We start from the raw sequence: 19,272 nt of genomic DNA, 5'->3' as shown, positions 1-19,272 counted from the left end.
TACTATATTGAATAGGAGTGGTGAGAGAGGGCATCCTTGTCTAGTGCCAGATTTCAAAGGGAATACTTCCAGTTTTTGCCCATTCAGTATGATACTGGCTGTGGGTTTGTTGTAAATAGCTTTTATTATTTTGAGATACATTCTGTTGATACCTAGTTTATTGAGAGTTTTTAGCATAAAGGGCTGTTGAATTTTGTTGATGGCCTTCTCTGCATCTATTGAGATAATCGTGGTTTTTGTCTTTGGTTCTGTTTATGTGGTGAATTACATTTATAGACTTGCGTATGTTGAACCAGCCTTGCATCCCTGGGATGAAGCCTGCTTGATTATGGTGGATAAGCTTTTTGATGTGCTGTTGCAATTGGTTTGCCAGTATTTTAATGAAGATTTTTCATCTATGTTCATCATGGATATTGGCCTGAAGTTTTCTTTTCTTGCTGAGTCTCTGCCAGGTTTTGGTATCAGGATGATGGTCTCATAAAATGATTTGGGAAGGATTCCCTCTTCTTGGATTATTTGGAACAGTTTCAGAAGGAATGGTACCAGTTCTTCTTTGTATGTCTGGTAGAATTCGGCTGTGAACCCTTCTGGACCTGGGCTTTTTTTGGGTGGTAGGCTGTTGATTGCTGCCTCAACTTCAGCCCTTGGTATTGGTCTATTCAGGGTCTCGACTTCTTCCTGATTTAGGCTTGGGAGGATGCAAGTGTCCAGGAATTTATCCATTTCTTCCAGGTTTACTAGTTTATGTGCCTAGAGTTGTTTGTAATAATCTCTGATGATGGCTTTTATTTCTGTGGAATCTGTGGTGATATCCCCTTTATCATTTTTTATTGCATCTATTTAATTATTCTTTTCTTTTTTATTAATCTGGCTAGTGGTCTATTTTATTGATCTTTTCAAAAAACCATCTCCTGGATTTATTGATTTTTTGAAGGGTTTTTTGTGTCTCTGTCTCCTTCAGTTCTGCTCTGATCTTAGTTATTTCTTGTCTTCTGCTAGGTTTTGAGTTTTTTTTATCTTGCTCCTCTAGCTCTTTCAATTTTTACGATAGTGTGTAGATTTTAGATCTTTCCTTGCTTCTCATGTGGGCATTTATTGCTGTATATTTTCCTCTAGACACTGCTTTCAATATGTTCCAGAGATTCTGGTACATTGTGTCTTCAATCTCATTGGTTTCGAAGAACATCTTTATTTCTGCCTTCATTTCATTGTTTATCCAGTCAGCATTCAAGAGCCGGTTGTGCAGTTTCAATGATGCCGTGCGGTTCTGAGTTAGTTTCTGAATTCTGAGTTCTAATTTGATTGTACTATGGTCTAAGAGACTGTTTTTTATTATTTCCTTTCTTTTGCATTTGCTGAGGAGTGATTTACTTCCAATTATGTGGTCAATTTTAGAGTAGGTGTGATGTGGTGCTGAGAAGAATGTATATTCTGTGGATTTGGGGTGGAGAGTTCTGTAGATGTCTGTTAGGTTTGCTTGGTCCAGGTCTGAGTTTAGGTCCTGGATATCCTTGTTAATTTTCTGTCTCGTTGATCTGTCTAATATTGACAGTGGAGTGTTAAAGTCTCCCACTATTATTGTGTGGGAGTCTAAGTCTCTTTGTAAGTAATTAAGAACTTGCTTTATGTATCTGGGTGCTCCTGTATTGGGTGCCTATATATTTAGGATCGTTAGCTGTTCTTGCTGCATTGATCCTTTTACCATTATGTAATGTCCTTCTTTGTCTCTTTTGATCTTTCTTGGTTTAAAGTCTGTTTTATCAGAGATTAGGATAGCAACTCCTGCTTTTTTCTGCTCTCTATTTGCTTGGTAAATCTTCCTCCATCCCTTTATTTTGAGCCTTTGTGTATCTTTGCATGTGAGATGGGTTTCCTGGATACAGCACACTGATGGGTTTTGGCTTTTTATCCAATTTGCCAGTCTGTGTCTTTTGATTCGGGCATTTAGCCCATTTACATTTAGGGTTAATATTGTTATGTGTGAATTTGATCCTGCCATTTTGATGCTAGCTGGCTGTTTTGCCCATTAGTTGATGCAGTTTCTTCATTGTGTCAATGTTCTTTATCATTTGGTATGTTTTTGGAGTGGCTGGTACTGCTCATTCTTTTCTATGTTTAGTGCTGCTTTCAGGAGCTCTTGTAAAGCAGGCCTGGTGGTGATGAAATCTCTGAGTAATTGCTTGTTTTTAAAGGATTTTATTTCTCCTTCAATTATGAAGCTTAGTTTGGCTGGATATGAAATTCTGGGTTGAAATTTCTTTTCTTTAAGGATGTTGAATATTGGCCCCCACTCTCTTCTGGCTTGTAGGGTTTCTGCTGAGAGATTCACTGTGAGTCTGATGGGCTTCCCTTTGTGGGTAACCTGACCTTTCTCTCTGGCTGCCCTTAGCATTTTTTCCTTCATTTCAACCCTGGTGAATCTGATGATTATGTGTCTCGGGGTTGCTCTTCTCGAAGGATATCTTTGTGGTGTTCTCTGTATTTCCTGGACTTGAATATTGGCCTGCCTTGCTAGGTTGGTGACATTTTCCTGGATAATATCCTGAAGAGTGTTTTCCAGGTTGGATTCATTATCTTCGTCACATTCAGGTACACCTATCAAACATAGGACTTTTCACATAGTTCCATATTTCTTGGAGACTTTGTTCATTTCTTTTTACCCTTTTTTCTCTAATCTTGACTTCTCATTTTATTTCATTGAGTTGATCTTCTATCTCTGATATCCTTTCTTCTCCTTGGTCAATTCAGCTATTGAAAGTTGTGTATGCTTCATGAAGTTCTCGTGTTGTGTTTTTCAGCTCCATCAATTCATTTATATCCCTAAGCTGTTTATTCTCATTAGCATTTCATCAAACCTGTTTTCAAGGTTCTTAGTTTCTTTGCATTGGGTTAGAACATGTTCCTTTAGCTCAGAGAAGTTTCTTATTACCCACCTTCTGAAGCCTGTTGCTGTCAATTCATCAGACTCATTCTCCATCCAGCCTTGTTCCCTTGCTGGTGAGGAGTTGTGATCCCTTGGAGGAGGAGAAGCGTTCTGGTTTTGGCTGTTCTCATCCTTTTTGCACTGGTTTCTTCCCATCTTTATGGATTTATTTACCTGTGATCTTTGTAGTTATTGACTTTCAGATGGGGTCTCTGAGTGGATGTCCAGTTTGTTGATGATGAAGTTATTTCTTTCTGTCTCTTAGTTTCCCTTCTAACAGTCAGGCCCCTTTGCTGTAGGACTGCTGGAGGTACACTCCAGGCCCTGTTTGCCTGGGGATCACCTGCAGCAGCTGCAGAACAGTAAGGGCTGCTGCCAGTTTCTTCTTCTGCTATCTTTGTCCCAGAAGGTTACCCATCAGATGTCAGTCTGAGCTCTCCTTTATGAGATGACTCTTTGGATATACAGGGGTCAGGGAGCTGCTTGAGGAGACAGTCTGTCCTTTATAGGAGCTCAAGTGCTGAGCTGCGAGCTCCGTTGTTCCATTCAGAGCTGCTGGGCAGGTATGTGTAAGTCTGCTGCAGCACAACTCATAAATGCCTTATTTTCCCCTAGGTGCTCTGTCTCAGGAAGGTAGGGCTTTATTTATAAGTTTTTGTTGTGCTGTTGCCTTTTTTCAGGGCTGCCCTGCCCAGCGACAAGGCAGCCTAGTCACAGTCTGCCTGCAGAGGCTTTGCTAAGCTGCTGATGGGCTCTGCCCAGCTGCTGTGTGGACTTCCCTGCAGTCCTGTTTATCGGGGTATAGTTAGAACTGCCTCGGCAATGGCAGCCTGCCTCTGTAATGGCAGACTGTCTCTGCAATGGTGGACTGCCTTGGCAATGGCGGGCCACCTCAGCAATGGCGGACTACCTCGGTAGTGATGGACTGCCTCGGTAATGGCTGTCTGCCTCAGTAATGGCAGACTGTCTCTGTAATGGCGGACTGCCTCAGTAGTGGCAGATTGCCTCGGTAATGGCAGACTGCCTCAGTAATGGTGGACTGCCTCAATAATGGTGGACGCCCCTCCCCCACAGAGCTGGATTATCCTGGGTTCAGCTGTGCTTGGTGTGAAACTCTCAATCCAGAGTGTTTCAGATTGTTGTTTTTTGTGGGGGTGGGACTGGCTGAGCCTGATCACCTGGCTCCCTGCCTCAGACCCCTTTTTTTTCTCAGTTGAATGGGTGACTCTGTCTCCCAGGTGTCCCAGTCACCAGTTGAAATGGTGCCCAGATTTACACGATTTCTTGTGCGTAGACCCACTGCGCCGGCTGAAACAGCCGCTGGAGACTCATGGCACTTTTTCGCCAAGGAATCTCCTGGCCTGGCTCCCTGTTTCAGTCCCCTTTTTTTTTTAGTTGAATGGGCGACTCTATCTCCCAGGCTTTCCAGTCACCTGTTGAAAAGGCGCCCGGATCTGTGTGATTTCCCAAGCAGTGACCCACTGTGCTGGCTGAAACAGCTGTGCTGGAGATTTATGGCACTTTTTCGTCCAGGAATCTCCTGGCCTGGCTCCCTGTTTCAGTCCCCTTTTTATCAGTTGAACAGGCAACTGTGTCTCCCAGGCGCTCCAATCGCCAACTAAAACGGTGCCCAGATCCATGTATTTTGTGTAGAGACCCGCCAAAACAGCCGCCCTGGCGACCCGTGGGGCTCCTCCACCCAGGAATCTCCTGGTCTGTGGGCAATAAAAATCCATCTGGAAATGCAGTGTCCACTCACCCTCCACACTCTTGCTGGGAGCTGCAGCTAATCGGCCATCTTGGATCCCTCCCTGTACGACATTACTGCCTTTGTCTCTTTTGATCTTTGTTGGTTTAAAGTCTGTTTCATCAGAGACTAGGATTGCAACCCCTGCTTTTTTTTTGCTCTCCATTTGCTTGGTAAACCTTCCTCCATCCCTTTATTTTGAGCCTGTGTGTATATTTCCACATGAGATGGGTCTCCTGGATGTAGCACACTAAAGGGTCTTGACTCTTTATCCAATTTGCCTGTCTGTGTCTTTTGATTGGGGCATTTAGCTCATTTACATTTAGGGTTAATATTGTTATGTGTGAATTGATCCTACCATATTGATGCTAGCTGGTTGTTCTGCCTGTTAGTTGATGCAGTTTCTTCATAGTGTCAATGCTCTTTACAATTTGGTATGTTTTTGCAGTGGCTGGTACTGGTTGTTCCTTTCCATGTTTAGTGCTTCCTTCAGAAGCTCTTATAAGGCAGGCCTGGTGGTGATGAAATCTCTCAGCAGTTGCTTGTCCATAAAGAATTTTATTTCTCCTTCACTTTTGAAGCTTAGTTTGGCTGGATATGAAATTCTGGGTTGAAAGTTCTTTTCTTTAACGATGTTGAATATTGGCCCCCACTCTCTTCAGGATTATAGGGTTTCTGCAAAGATATCCACTGTGAGTCTGTTGGGCTTCCCTTTGTGGGTAATCCAACCATGCTCTCTGGCTGCCTTTAGCATTTTTTCCTTCATATCCACCCTGGTGAATCTGAAGACTGTGTGTCTTGGGGTTGCTCTTCTCGAAGGATATCTTTGTGGTGTTCTCTATATTTCCTGAATTTGAATGTTGGCCTGCCTTGCTAGGTTGGGGAAGTTCTCCTGCATAATATCCTGAAGAGTGTTTTCCAACTTGGTTTCATTCTTCCTGTCACTTTCAGGTACACTGATCAAACATAGACTTGGTCTTTTCACATAATCCCATTGTTCTTGGAGACTTTGTTCATTTCTTTTCACTTTTTTTTTTTATCTAATTTTGCCTTCTTGCTTTATTTCATTGAGTTGATCTTCAATCCCTAATATCCTTTCTTCTGCTTAATTGATTTGGCTATTGAAACTTGTGTATGCTTCACAAAGTTCTTGTCCTGTGTTTTTCAGCTCCATCAAGTCGTTTATGTTTTTCTCTATGCTGGTTATTCTAGTTAGCATTTCATCTAACCTTTTTTCAAGGTTCTTAGTTTCCTTGTATTGGGATAGAACATGCTCCTTTAGCTCAGAGAAGTTTGTTATTATGCACTTTCTGAAGCCTGCTTCTGTCAATTCATCAAACTCATTCTCCATCCAGTTTTGTTCCCTTGCTGGCGAGGAGTAGTGATCCCTTGGAAGAGAAGAGGCATTCTGGTTTTTGGAGGTTTCAGCCTTTTGGCACTGGTTTTTTTCCCATCTTCATGGATTTATCTATCTTTGATCTTTGCAGTTGCTGACCTTTGGATGGGGTCTCTGAGTGGACTTTTCTGTTGATGTTGAACCTATTTCTTTCTGTTAGTTTTCCTTCTAACAGGCCCCTCTGCTGGAGTTTGCTGGAGATCCACTCCAGAAACTGCTTGCCTGGGAATCACCTGTGGGGGCTGCAGAATAGCAAAGATTGCTGCCTCTTCCTTCCTCTGGAAGCTTCCTCCCAGAAGGGTACCTGCCATATGTCAGCTTGAGCTCTCCTGTATGAGGTGTCTCCCAGTCAGGATACATGGGGATCAGGGAGCCACTTAAGGAGGCAATCTGTCCCTTATTGGAGCTTGAGCACTGTGCTGGGAGATCCATTGCTCCCTTCAGAGCTACCAGGCAGGGATGTTTAAGTCTGCTGAAGTTGAACCCACAACCACCCCTTTTCCCTGATGCTCTGTCCTAGGAAGGTGGGTGTTTTATTTATAAAATAAATAAAACAACCCTGACGGGCTGCTGCATTTTTTCAGAGATGGCCTGCCCAACAAGATGGGAGTCTAGTGACTGTCTGCCTGCAGAGGCCATGTTGAGCTGCTGTGGGCTCCACCCAGTTATTGTGTAAACTTCCCAGGGGCTTTGCCTACATAGACGAGGTTAAAACTGCCTACCAGAGCCTCAGCAATGGTGGACCCCCTTCCCCTACTGAGCTCGAATGTCCCAGGTCGAGCTGCTGTGCTGGCTGCAAGAATTTCAAGCCAGTGGATCTTAGCTTGCTGGTCTTCATGGAGGTGGGACCTGCCAAGCCAGATCTCTAGGCTCTCTGGCTTCAGCCCCCTTTTTCAGGGGAATGAGTGGCTCTGTCTCATTGACGTTCCAGGTGCTACTGGGATATAAGGAAAACAAAACAAACAAACAAAAAAAACCCTGCAGCTAAAATGGCCACCCAGTTTTGTGCTGGAAACCTGGGGTGCTGGTGTTGTAGGCACCAGAGGGAGTCTCCTGGTCTGTGGGTTGTGAAGACCGAAGACCATGGGAAAAGCACAGTATCTGAGCCAGAATGCCAGAGTGTCGGGAAAAGTCCCTAATGGCTTCGTTGGCTAGAAGAGGGAGTTCCCCAGCCCCTTGTGTTTCCCAGGTGAGGTGATGCCCCACCCTGCTTCGGCTCACCCTCCTTGGGCTGCACCCACTGTCTAACCAGTCCCAATGAGATGAACCTGGAACCTCAGTTGGAAATGCAGAGATCACTTGCCTTCTGCATCCCTCTCTCTGGGAACTGCGCTTTGGAGCTGTTCCTATTGGGCCATCTTGGCAGAAATGCCAGTTGCCTGTTTTTTGTGTTTTTTTTTTTTTCAGTTAAACTTTTTGAGATACATATTGATTCTGATGCAGTTGTAAGAAATAATGTGCTGTTTACCCAATTTTCCCCAACAGCAACATCTTGCAAAACTATAGTAACAGTATCACAGCTGTGAGATGGACATGGCTACAATCCCCTGACTTTATTCATCTCTCAACTTTACTTGTACCCCATGTATGTGTGCATTTAGTTCCATACAACTTTATCATGTGGGCTAAGACATGTCAAAATACAGAACCATTCTGTCACCACAAAGATACTTCCTGTTGCCTTTTATAACCATACCTCCCTCGCTCCCTGTCCTTACTCATCTCTAACCCCAGCAACACTAATCTGCTCTTTATCTCTCTAATTTGTCATTTCAAGAATGTTACATACATGAAATAATATAGTTGATAATCTGGAGCGTGGCTTTTTCACTCATAATTCCCTTGAGATCATCCAAGCTGTTGGGTGTAAGAACAGTTTGTTCCTTCTCATTGCCGTGTCTGGTTGTAATCATTAGGCACCCCAACATGACACCCAAGTCCAGTTACAAATCCCTTGGGATATGATTCTCAGGGATCTTTTATTTGTTTGGTGCTTCTGAGTTTGGGGGTGTGGGGGTGGAACATGCTGCCAGTTTTTCTAGGTACATGCAAACAGACTTAGGTTCCTTCGTCTCTTTCCCCCAAAGAGTGACCAATTGGATTGTAGTATTCTTTATCACTGGTTGACAGTCCTTCCTTGTGTCTCCTTGTCACCTTCCTCCCCAGGAGCACATCTACAAGCTGATGAAAAGTGACAGCTATGCCCGCTTCCTCCGGTCAAATGCTTACCAGGACTTGCTGCTGGCCAAGAAGAAGGTATCTTTGGGAAGGGCAGGCTTGCCCTTCTTAGCACTGTTTACTCTTGCCTGCTGCTTGCTGCTGGTTTGAAATGAGAATGTCATCCCTTGGGTTTTGTTTCCTCTTTTCTTCTTTCCCTTCTCTGTCTGCTCCCATTCTAATGGAAAACAGTTAGTTAGGATGGTCAGCACCCCAACCCCGCTGCTAAGTCCAGGGTGGGACATCCTGCCTCCACATCCCTATTGCCTCTGTCTGCATGTCCCGCCCATGGCGGGGGTGGGTATGTGGGGTGACAAAATGCCAAGGCCACAGTGGCTCAGCACAGGAGCACGGGGCTGACAGCAGCATCTGCAAAACCCTCAGGACACTGGAGAGAGCCCCTCACTGCAAAGTCCAGAACCCTCCCCTCAGACTTCTCTCCCTGACCAGCCCAGAGATAAGGATGAGGCCACGGTTGGGGCAGCTCCCTCACTGGACAGAAAGTCTTGTCGGTATCAAGAGCACGATCCAGTACCTGAAGTCATCCTGGGGTTTCTCCCTCCTGGACGCCCCCTTCCTCTCCCTCACCTGCCCCACTGTCTTTTCTCTCTTAACCAAGAAGTACCTGCGCCCAGCTCCTTCCTCCTCCTCCTCTTTAGAACTCAGCCATGGTTTCTTGCGGCCCGTGGAGTGATGGATTTGTGGTGCAGGGGCCCTCAGCATGCAGGGGAATAGGGTCCAGGAAGGGAATGGAGGGCAAGAGAGAGGGCTCCTGGTTTCAGTCTGCCTGCCCACCCTCTGTGCTTTTCAGCTCTGATCTGAGGCCCATGTGTGGTTAAGTGTGGCTCAATTTGCATAAAACCCCACGACTTCTGTGCCATGCCACTTAAAAGCACATGCATCCCTTTTTCCTCCCTCCTGGCTTCCCAGCGCCAGACCCTAAGCACATGGATGCCCATCCCACACTCTCCTTTGGGCTGCCTCTCAGCCATGCAAGCCTTCTCTCTGTGTGCCGTCACGCTCATGTGCCAGGATCCTGTCTGCATATCTGGTAGGGACCACACAGCTCCAGAGTCCCTTGCCCACACAGCTCCTGCCGTTGCGTACCCCTGGGAAGAGGCCATAGTCTGAGAAAGGGAAGAGGACTTCTGGGGCATCCCAGTTGTCAACAGCTCAGCTCTCTGGGCTTCCTGCATCCCTCCCCCTCAGGTGTGGCTACTGTGATGGACAGTGTGGAGCCTGGTCCCCTGTCAACTCCCCCTGGAGGATGTCAATGGAGAGGCTCCTTTGGAGGAGGCTGACACCACCAGACATGGCTCTAATGCCCATTTTTTCTAAGAACTAGAAGAAAGAAAGGTTATAGGAACTTTTGATATCCCCAGCCCAGATCTCATGGGCAAAGGTCAAAGAAAGTTTTCCTTGTTTTCTGTGGCTCAAGACACCTGACCTGATCACAATTTGGGGACATTTTAAGGCTCTAGCAGTGTGACCAATCTGGGCCTGTTTACATACCTCAAAGAGGAGAAGCTAGAGGCCATTCATTCTCCTTGTGGGTTTCAACATGAAGGAAAAGTGTACCCAAACTGTGCTGAGACCCTGGTGCCTGCAGATCCTCCCTTCCAAGAAGAAAACCTCTCAGAGGAGGTCATCGGAGTGAGGAGGGAACAGGCAACCTGCCTGGTAAAAGTTCCTTAGAATGATCCTCCCAGCTCCCGAAGTCAGGGATGTTCTTGAGACAGGAAACCTTTGCAGAAACCAACGTTTCAATACCGAGGAGTTGCTTCCCAGAACAGTGACAAAACCTACTTTCTTCTATTTCTTCCTGAGAGTCTCCAGGTATGGATCTGATCTGTAACTCAGCACTTTCAGGTAGGCCTAGAGTATTCGTCTGATTTCAGGGATGGGCTCACTGTATCCAGGTCATAAAAGGTATGTGAGATTCACAACCTCAGCGGAGAGAGGGGGAGTATGAATCGGCCTCGTTTTTCTGCTGAGAACTGACCTGGACAGAGTCTTGAGGCACAGCCTCTTTTCTAATATTTTCAAAATCAGTGATAGTCACACTGAAGAACAGGTTCTCAGGGGGCAGGTGAGCTGAGTCCTGAGGGCTATTTTAGGAAACTTGTCCCAGTGACGGTTTTCCAGGTCAGCTCAGTGACCAGTGCAAGGCAGAGGAGCCCAAGTGAGCCAGACCAGTGGCTGCCCTCTGTGAGCCAGAGGCCAAGAGTGATAGACCGAGAATGGCAGCTGCAGGGCCAGGACTGGCCGGGCTTGAGCCAAATGCATGCCACCCAGGCTGGCCACAGGGTTAAAGCTGAGTCTTGCCCTCCCCAGAATGGAGACTTGGTATGGTAGCCGGGGTCAAGCATGAGTCCTTCAGTTTCTAGTGCAAAAGCAAGCTCAGCCCAACTCTCTGGTGGTGTGTCGTTTGTGTTGTATTTTCTTTCTGCGACCTTGTATCTGTCTTCTGGCAGCCGGCTGAGCTGACAAGGGGCCTGGCTGCCAAGGACGCCCCCGACTTCATCCACACAGACAGGCAGCTGCGTGTGGCCTGTCCCCTCTGCTCTCAGCACAATCTGCAGACCCACAGACACCTGGCTGCCTCTTTAGCTCCCTCATTTCAGTTATTTGCTGGGTGTATGTGTGCGTCTATGTGAGTGTGTGCACTCTCCGAACTTCTCAGCCTCGGGCTCAGGACCCTGGAATGGGGCTCCAGGATACACCAGCAGGTATTTGGGCAGTCATTCTGCTCTCCCGGAACCCCTGAAGGTAGGAAATGCAGGGTGAAGGGAAGGTCAGGAGCACCCCACACCTCTCTTCCTCCTGTAGTGGGGGGAGGCTAAGCCTGGGAAGACAGTCAAGAGCTTTGCCTCTGCTCGCCCCTGTTCTGGGCTCCCCAGCTAAGAGCTTCCCACCGTGGTTTCTGAGCTTCCTCTAGCCTGTCCTGCTCACATCTTGGCAGGTGTTATGTCACCTTTTGGATACAGAAAGAACAGTTTCTGTTTCTCAGAACAATCCCCATTGTCAGAAGACTTATTGTCTTCTGAGACCCAAGACCCTTTGTCCATGGCAAAGGCCATGAGTAGACCCTCCTTGCTCTAAGGACACAGAAGGAGGGTCATTAGGAAGTCACTGAAGTTTGCAAATTTTCTGGCTGCCTCTGGGCAGGGAAATCGCAAGAGAGAAAACAGTCTTAACCCAGACTCAGGGATGAGTAGATGACTTCACTTCCCCAGCGGCCACTTCCTGACATCCCTCTCCTCCCACACCCCCCTGGCCCTCAGAACTAGTCTGTTAGGAGTCAGGACTTGGAGCCCCCAGGGCCCCAGGGCCTCGGTGCCACAACCACCAGGACTCCTGCCTGTGGGCACGGCAGGTTGAAAGCAGCAAGCAAGCTGCTCAAACCCACCAACTGCAGTCCTGTGCAAAGTCGTGATGGCTTCTAATCCAAGCCCCACAGTGCAATTCACGGTCCCTGGGGAAGCAAACCCTCTTCTCTGCTCACTGCTCCAAGGAGGCAGCACCGTTTCTTGTGGGCTTCTGTCTTCTGTCTCTCCCGTTGACTCTTCCAACGGCACTGGCTGCTTCTCTTTTCCCATTTTTCACCCCATTTTGCTTTGGTTTTTGTTATTCTTTAGCTGCGGCTGCTGCTGTTTGGAAACCATGTGTAAGCTGAAGATTTTTTTTCCTGTATTTTTCTCCCTACCTTTTTTTTTTTTTTCCTAAAGCCAGAAAGTGAGCAAGGTCGTAGAACTTCCCTAGAAAAGTTCACTCGCAGTGTGGTAAGTTCAGTCGGTTTTCTTCCCTCCAGTTTTCTTTTGATTTTGATTTTTTCTTTTTTTCCTTTGGTCGTTGTTTCCTTTCGGGTGGGAGGGAGTCCAGTGCTTTCTCCCTTGACTCAGCCCTTTTCTTTTGCGAGTGTCTGCAGCTTCTATTCTAGGGATAAAAATGCAAAAAGAGCGAGCAGCTCCCTCTGCAGAAGGTGCACACTTGATCACCCAGCCTCAGGCCTGGGCATTTGATCGTGGGTTCATGGCTTTGAGGGCCTGCCGCCCTTGGGGCTGTGCAGTTTGTGCATCTTCTGCAGCAGCCCAGGGAGAAGCCATGGAACTATACCGTGAAATAAATTGGCTCAGAACCATAGCTCATTCAAAACAAAGCCAAATTTCCCTCTGTGAACCCTGGCAGTCACGCCGGTGTGGGTTGCGTGCTGATGTTGCTGTGTAGGCAGCTTTTGCTGTGTGCAGAAAGTGGCCGTGCTGCATGGGTCCCAGCGCTGTGGCCTAGCTGGCGTGTGTGTTAGTCGCCTCTGCATGAGTCCCCTCCAGTCCCCATCAGCCTCATGTTCACAGCGGGCCAGGGAGAGGAGGGCAGTAGCTGAATACCTGCGCTGTCTGGGGTACTCCCAGGGGCAAGGTCCTCACAGCCTCCTCAGGCCTTGATTCTGACAGGGTGGGTCGAGATGGGCTTTAGGCTCCTATAGTTTCATGGTCCGCCCCGCCTGGAGAGTGGTAAAGCTCCCGCAGCGGCACGTCAAGACGGCCGTGGCAACAGGTGGGAGTGGGGAGACCATGGCTCTTCCTGGGCTGCATGGCTGAGACATTCTACCATGCTTTGTAGAACAACACGGGCCAATCTCCTCTTTCCATGCTGGTCACCCCAAGATGTGAACATCGAGCTCAGTGCACAAGAAATAGCCAATCCCGCTTAATCACAGGGCCCTGCCTGTACCATGAATAGCAAACTGGAGGGAACCAAGATCACAACCAGGGTGCAGGGGTCCCACCCAGGGAACTGTCCACATTCCCTTCCCGAAGGGCGGCAGCCCAGTGATACTGACTTGCCTTTGTTCCACCTCTGCTGAAGAGGAAAGTCCTTGTAAAATCTGACTACTGTGTGACTGGTATGCATATTTCATCCTTTTAAGATAAAAAGTCTAAGGATCTCAGGTTGAAAGCAACCTAGTCACTGACCTGTCATAGCTAGATGCATTTTAAATGCCTTTAAACATTGTCTTCAATTTGCTACATGTAAATGTCAAATAACTAGTAGGTGGGTACTAAAAATTGGTATTCATCCCTTCCCTTCCTCTGTCTTCCCTCTCCATGGCTTTCCCTCGTGAGAAATCAGAAGGTACAGAATACAAGGCCTGCAGGTACCTCGCCTGTCTTCATGGCTGGTTTGCCATGGCCGTGTGGCTCCGCACACTGAGAAGCTGCCACGGGCTGTCAGAGGCAAGGCCTCTGGGCCTTCCTTCACCCATGATGGCCTGAGAGAAGGTAGTGGGGTCCCATCTCTCTCTTTTGGGCCTGGCTACTCTGTGGGTAGAGGGTGTTTAGCGATTTTGCTGACAAGCCAAGAGTACCTGTGACTCTCAGGTACAAACTGTAAAAAAGCAGAGCTCTGACAGCCCCCAGAAGCCCTTCAGGGTGACCGCACAGGCCGAAGGTGAGAGAGAGGAAGCCGGGTACTTGAACAGGATGTCCAGAAATTTTTGCACTGCTTTTCAAGAGAAGTGAGTATCAGGAAAGGCAAGAATGGTCTCGCCGCAGCTCTGTGGGGAGCATTTGTTGATTTCCCTTCATCCCAAAAGTGATGTTGGCTCAGTGGTTCTCCAAGGTCTGTTAGCAAAGCATTTGGAACAAGAAAGCACCAAGTCACCCCCAAGTGTCTGAAGTGGACACATGGGGAACTGACAAAGTTTCAGGGTGAGCTGAAGGAGTCCAGAGGGTATGGATAAAAGGCCCCAACTTAAAATAAAATACCCAAATTCCCTGCTGTTCCTTTATGAACAAGATTCTCAATAGGTGATGTATTTGTAATTTGGGGTTCCGTTGGTGGAGATGGATTGCCATTCATTCATGCTCCTCATGCTCTTGGGGTGACACCATACCCCCACAAGATGTGGCTAAGTTTGGGGATATGGCCTACAGCTATGGAAGTTTAGGGAGATGACCCATGTGTTGGCGCTCAGATTACTTAAGACTGGAATGCAGGAATTTCATCTCAATAGCCCAGTGGTCTCATCAAACAGAACTAACTAACCAATATGCCTCGCAATCTGATAGCCGTTCTTTGAATATCATATGCATAAAGTATTTGATTTATCTACGAGAACATCCACATGAATGTTTCATCTGCTGTGTACTGCAAGCTATAAACTAAACGAAGGGCTCGTTCCTGACATTCCGTGTTGCTGGGAGAGAAGCATAAGAACACGACCCACGTCGCGGGGCCAGTAATGGAAATGGGGGAGTGAAGCTGGGCAGGGCACGGACCAAAGACGGGAGGCCAGCTGCCATTTAGGATTAATGAATGGCAAAAAAAAAAAAAAAAAAAAAAAAAAAAAAAAATCTATCCAGGTGATTGGATAGATCATTCAGCTGGAGGCTTGTCAAGACTGAATCTGAATTCAGAATTTCTCCCCAGAAAATGCCAATGTCCTTTCTTTTTTGGTAGAAGACAAACGTGGAAAAAACAAATTGTTTCCAAGTCTTAAGCTGTGCCATGTCATAGAGGGATTATCTGTTAAGAACACACATGCCCCCTTTTCCATGAGATCCTAAGATGTTTGGTATGGTTCACGGTTTCTTTAGGGCCATGTTAGTTTGGGTGCTGAAGAGGCCTGGCACTTCCCTGTCAATGGAGAAAGTGCTGGGGGAGCTTCTCTTTCCGATGCAAGCTTCATTCCATGTCACTCAGGACTTGGACATACAAAGCAAACCTCTGGGGACCCTGTGCTAAGCATCCTGTCATTTTGTGGATAGAAACCATACACCCTGCTCATTTGATCAGGAGGGCCCAGGTTCTGAGCCAAATGTGACTGAAGTCCACGGCGGGGTGCACCTAGCCTGCAACACACATTCATCCAAAATGGAAAACAAGACTCCCTCTGGTGGACCCAACCTCACAGATGCCCAGCTGGCCAGGCAAAACATAGCCCCAAGTGAGGCTGGCGTCAGCCTCCCTGGGTACCTTTGTCCAGGCGCTCAGTTCAAACTCACCTACCCTCTTGAGAGCGTCGTCGGCTCCAGCCTTGGGCACTGAAGACGGGAAATGGGTTGCTGGTGCCAGAGCAAGACTGGAGGCCATGGAGGAGAGGAGAGAGGAGGACCAGGCGTTCATCCACCTCCTAAGAGAGCATCGAAGTTTCGCTTTGCCAAGTTGCTCCTTGGAATCGCGGCAGCAAGGGCCGGAAGCTGCAGAAGCCTTGGCACGTGATGGGTGGCATCTCTGCGACAGGCTTTCCTGTCCTGCCTGCCAAGGAATGCAGCAGGCAAGTCAGATGGGGAGCGGGAAGCTCAGGGAGCCAGCTGCCACTCAGCCTCCCTCGCTCCCTCCTTCCCTCCCCCTCTTCCTTCCTCTGCCAAAAGCCAAGGAAGAGCTAATGAGAGCCAAGAAGTCAGCAGCTCACCCACACGCCCAGCCCCAGGCAGCTCTGCAGAGAGAAACCCCCAGCTCTAGGCCCAGGTGCTGACCGGAAGTGGAGGGCTGAGGCTGTCAGCAGGGGAGGGGAAGGCAGACAACCAGGGCAGTCAGCCGAGTGCTCCTGCCTGCCCCGGGAGGGCGGTATTGTTCTCCCCTCCTCAAGGTTTCCGGGTGAACAGTCACGCAGCACCTCGGTGGAATGAGTTCCCAAACACCTAGACTCAGCAGAGTCCCCAGAGGGCTTTGACCTCAGTTGAAATAATCTTTTCAGGCCTCTGGCAAGGGCCAATTGACTAAAAATCTTTTCAAGGGGTTAGTTTTTTATTGCGAACAGTCCTTGGACTCCTTTGGGACTGCTGGGTCGCAAACATTTGTGCCAGCCTCTCCCATCTCAGAGCGCTGAGATTCAGCTGCAGTAAAACCCTGGCCCTGGCTGGATCTGGAGGGAGACATCCATCAAAGTGGGAGGGAAAGCATGGAAACCTGCCTCAAGCAGCGAGGCCAAGTCCTGGGACTCAGATACCGCAGAAGCCACCGCACAGAGTGGCTCCTGCTTCCAGCCTCAGCTTGCTAGCTGTGTGACCTCAAGCAAATCACTAGCCCTCTCTGAGCCCTAGTTTTCTCCTCTGACATGACTTGGACTGGGTCATCTCATCCCTTCCAGCTAGGAGTATTCTGCAGCTCTGTGCTTCCCTCTGTCCTGAGATTTCTGAGTTATATGGCTTATTCCTTGGAATGGGAGAGGAGCTACCTTCCTGCCCAATCAGTTTCCTGATTTGGAAGTGCCTGCCAGCCTATAAGGCTGGGAGATAAATGTGGATAGAGTTGAGTTGGGTGTATTTACAAACCCTGGACATGCACTGGCAGGGGAACTGAGTGCCCCACAGGCCTTGCTGGGTTGTTCAGGTTCACTCATATATAGTGAGTTGCTGAAGGCCCAGGGAGGACTCACAGAGAACAGGATGAGTGCCCCACACTGTGTAGCCTCACCAGTTCTGCATTCCCCGCCCTTCTGGTCTGGGTGCCCAGCTGTGTGTGTGTCAGGTGGGGTCAGCTGGGTAGAAAGGTGGACACCGGGGTGGGTGCTGCCACATCACTGCATGCATTGTGGGGGCTCAGGGGCCCTACGAGTATGGGAAAGGATGAAATGTGAGCATTTGGGAATCTCGGCACACACTGCTGCTCACCTGCTACCAGGCTTTCTGGTTCCCTAGGGAACCCTGGGCCAGCTTGTTGCTGTCCTCTTTTAGAGATGAGAGACAGTGTTACCTTGTTTACAATCAGTGGTGAAGTCCATGGTAAGGCCAGGTTACAGCTCCTCCATACTTCACTTTTTATCTCGGCCCTGGGAAATTAGGAAAAGCATATTTACTATTATTATGTAGCTGGAAAATGAAAATGTAAGTTTTTTTTAATAAACTATAAAATGCAAAACAACAGACTCAGCAAGGCTGGTGGGTGCAGAGAAGACACAGTGGCAAAGTGGTTCCCCACGGGGTCGACAGGGAAGAATCTCGAGGCTTTGATTTATCCTAAAGGGCCACAGGTTGGTTGTCATTTTTGAGACACTGGGCCCTAGACCCTGGCATTTCCCTTGGAAGGAAAAAACCCCAGTTGTTCCCGCTGATAATTCAACCTGTCAGCCAAAAGAAGCCAAAATGCCCTCCCCACAGAGTGCCCACTTGGAGAAAAACCCCACTCGTAACTCAGCTTCTGGACACGTGGGGCGATCGGGGCCCGGTGGGGGCAGCCGCTCCTGGCCTTCCCTCACCAGCCCTCCCTCGCCCCCTGCCCAGGCCCTCTCCTGCCTTCCCCAGACCCCAGTGTGCCAAGCAGTCAAGTGAAAATCAAATCCTCTGAAGGCAGAAGGACACAGCTGTGTGTTTACAGCCACTGATTCAGATCCAAATCGCATACCCGGCCAGTCTCCAGCAAGGCAGGCTGGGGGCAAAGTGTGTGTGTGCCAGGCAGGGATCTATTTCAGGAGGTGACCTGCAGCCCTTCGCCATGGCAGTGGCTTCCTCCCACCCCCTCTCAGGAAGGCGCTCTCACTTCACAAGCCGCCAGTGGGGTTGTGGGGTCTTGGCCTCCTGCTCGTCACATGTGCAGTCAGACCCTGGTGCCATCCCTGTGCAGTCACATAGGAACTGCGTGGGCTCCCACCTGCCTGGTAAGAAGGCGGGGAGTGTAGGACCCCCCCCACAGGATAAACCATGGGAAGGTGAACCACACAGGAGACAGGATGCCCACCTCTGCCAAGAGCAGAGCCTGCCTCAGTCCCATCTGGGGAGCAGTGGCACTGCAGCAGAAGGGGCCAGAAAGAGAGCATCCAATGGCAGGAGCCTGGCAAGGGGACAGCACTGCCAATGTCAAGGTCAAGGAGAGGAGATCCAACTCTGCCTGTGGTCCAGACTGGAAAGTTCAAAGAGAAGTCAGAGCACTTCAAGTCTAAGGACCTCAAAGGCTAAGAAGTAAGACCTCCATGGAAGTCCCCCTAGAACGAGCTCCTGATGGAAACCACAGGGGATGCTTTCCCTTTTTAAAATATCAAATGAGTGTCCCTAGTTCGAGTTAGGAAAGCATGACATTTTGGAAGGAGGGCACGATATCTGTCCATAGGTAGGAACAGCTTGTAAGATGTTGCCCTCCAGCTGAGTGGCTACATGGGACACTGCTGGTGGCAGGGAGGGGCACTTAGAAGAGCTCAGAGCAGTGGGATTTTTAGTTTTGTCATGTTTGCCCAAAGGTGGATGGGAGAAAGACCCTTGGGTGTTTGCTCAGTGGCTCGCCAATGGGTTGGAAGCATGGAGTCACCCTGGCAGTGGCAGGGCCCACAGGGCAGTGGTTCTTCCATGTTCCCTAATCATGGTCAAATCACATCAGCTTGAGCAACAGCACCATGGCCACAAATGGGAAGGCGCCTCGTTAGTGTAATGTTTGGCAGATTCTCTCTACACACACCATGGCAGTCTGGCTTACTGTAGAAGGGTAACCTTAAAAAATACATGCCCTGCTCCAGAAAAAAACCACATGTGGCCTGTTAGAAGCACAATAAGGTTGAAAGCAATGTCCACTCCTGCCTCCCTCCCCCTGCTCACCTCCACTTGCCTCCGTTTGCTCCTATGTGGGTGAAGTGAGTATATTCAGTGTCTTCATGGCAGGTGAGAGGGTGAATGAATCCATCTATGTCTGCTGGAAAGGCAGTGTCTGGTAGTGGGCCACAAGGGTTCAGCCATGGACCATCCAACATCCTTTTTGATGACCTGGATGAAGAGACAAACCTTCCAACCACATTCCAATATCCAGAACTCCAAAGTGTGGCTCATTTGGTAGATAATGGAATTATATTTGGAAAGCATTTCCTGCAGCAGGGATGATGGGTCAAAAACAGCCAGATAACGTTTTATCTGGTCATAGTTAAGGGGCTTTCTTAATTTGGTTTCCCAACCACAGGATAGCATTTGTAGCCTTTCCTAAAAATCAAGTAAAAAAAAAAAAAAAAAAAGTTCTTGGGTTGTCATTGACTACAAGCTTAGTGTAAGTAAAAGCAGAATGCAGCTG

At 48.4% G+C, this 19,272-nt stretch overlaps 1 protein-coding gene and 2 long non-coding RNA genes across 13 annotated transcripts in view; 1 reads left to right on the top strand and 2 right to left on the bottom strand.

Annotated features, from left to right (window-relative positions):
* The window catches only part of LOC119471264, a 32,157-nt gene extending 15,191 nt beyond the window's left edge, over positions 1 to 16,966 (bottom strand). Inside the window, exon 1 of the long non-coding RNA XR_005200304.1 lies at positions 16,899 to 16,966. This is a non-coding gene — a long non-coding RNA (uncharacterized LOC119471264). The remainder of the gene's footprint in view (positions 1 to 16,898) is intronic.
* RGS6 (regulator of G protein signaling 6) overlaps positions 1 to 19,272 on the top strand; it is a 640,379-nt gene that overhangs the window by 600,983 nt on the left and 20,124 nt on the right. For 7 of the 11 annotated variants that reach the window (XM_037738569.1, XM_017528740.2, XM_017528738.2 and 4 more), the window contains 2 exons: positions 8,233 to 8,322; positions 12,012 to 12,065. In XM_037738569.1, coding sequence (XP_037594497.1) covers positions 8,233 to 8,322; positions 12,012 to 12,065 — 144 coding nt within the window. The remainder of the gene's footprint in view (positions 1 to 8,232; positions 8,323 to 12,011; positions 12,066 to 19,272) is intronic. The other 4 variants (XM_037738572.1, XM_017528742.2, XM_017528743.2 and 1 more) reach the window with 1 other exon arrangement.
* The window catches only part of LOC119471263, a 50,332-nt gene continuing 48,025 nt past the window's right edge, over positions 16,966 to 19,272 (bottom strand). Inside the window, exons 2-3 of the long non-coding RNA XR_005200303.1 lie at positions 18,810 to 18,974; positions 16,966 to 17,056 (exon numbers count right to left, since the gene is read on the bottom strand). This is a non-coding gene — a long non-coding RNA (uncharacterized LOC119471263). The remainder of the gene's footprint in view (positions 17,057 to 18,809; positions 18,975 to 19,272) is intronic.

This window comes from Cebus imitator, unplaced genomic scaffold, assembly GCF_001604975.1.
Source record: "Cebus imitator isolate Cc_AM_T3 unplaced genomic scaffold, Cebus_imitator-1.0 Scaffold54, whole genome shotgun sequence".
Taxonomy (NCBI): domain Eukaryota; kingdom Metazoa; phylum Chordata; class Mammalia; order Primates; family Cebidae; genus Cebus; species Cebus imitator.
Note: the sequence above shows the minus strand (reverse complement) of the source record. Positions and strands in the feature narration are given on the sequence as shown.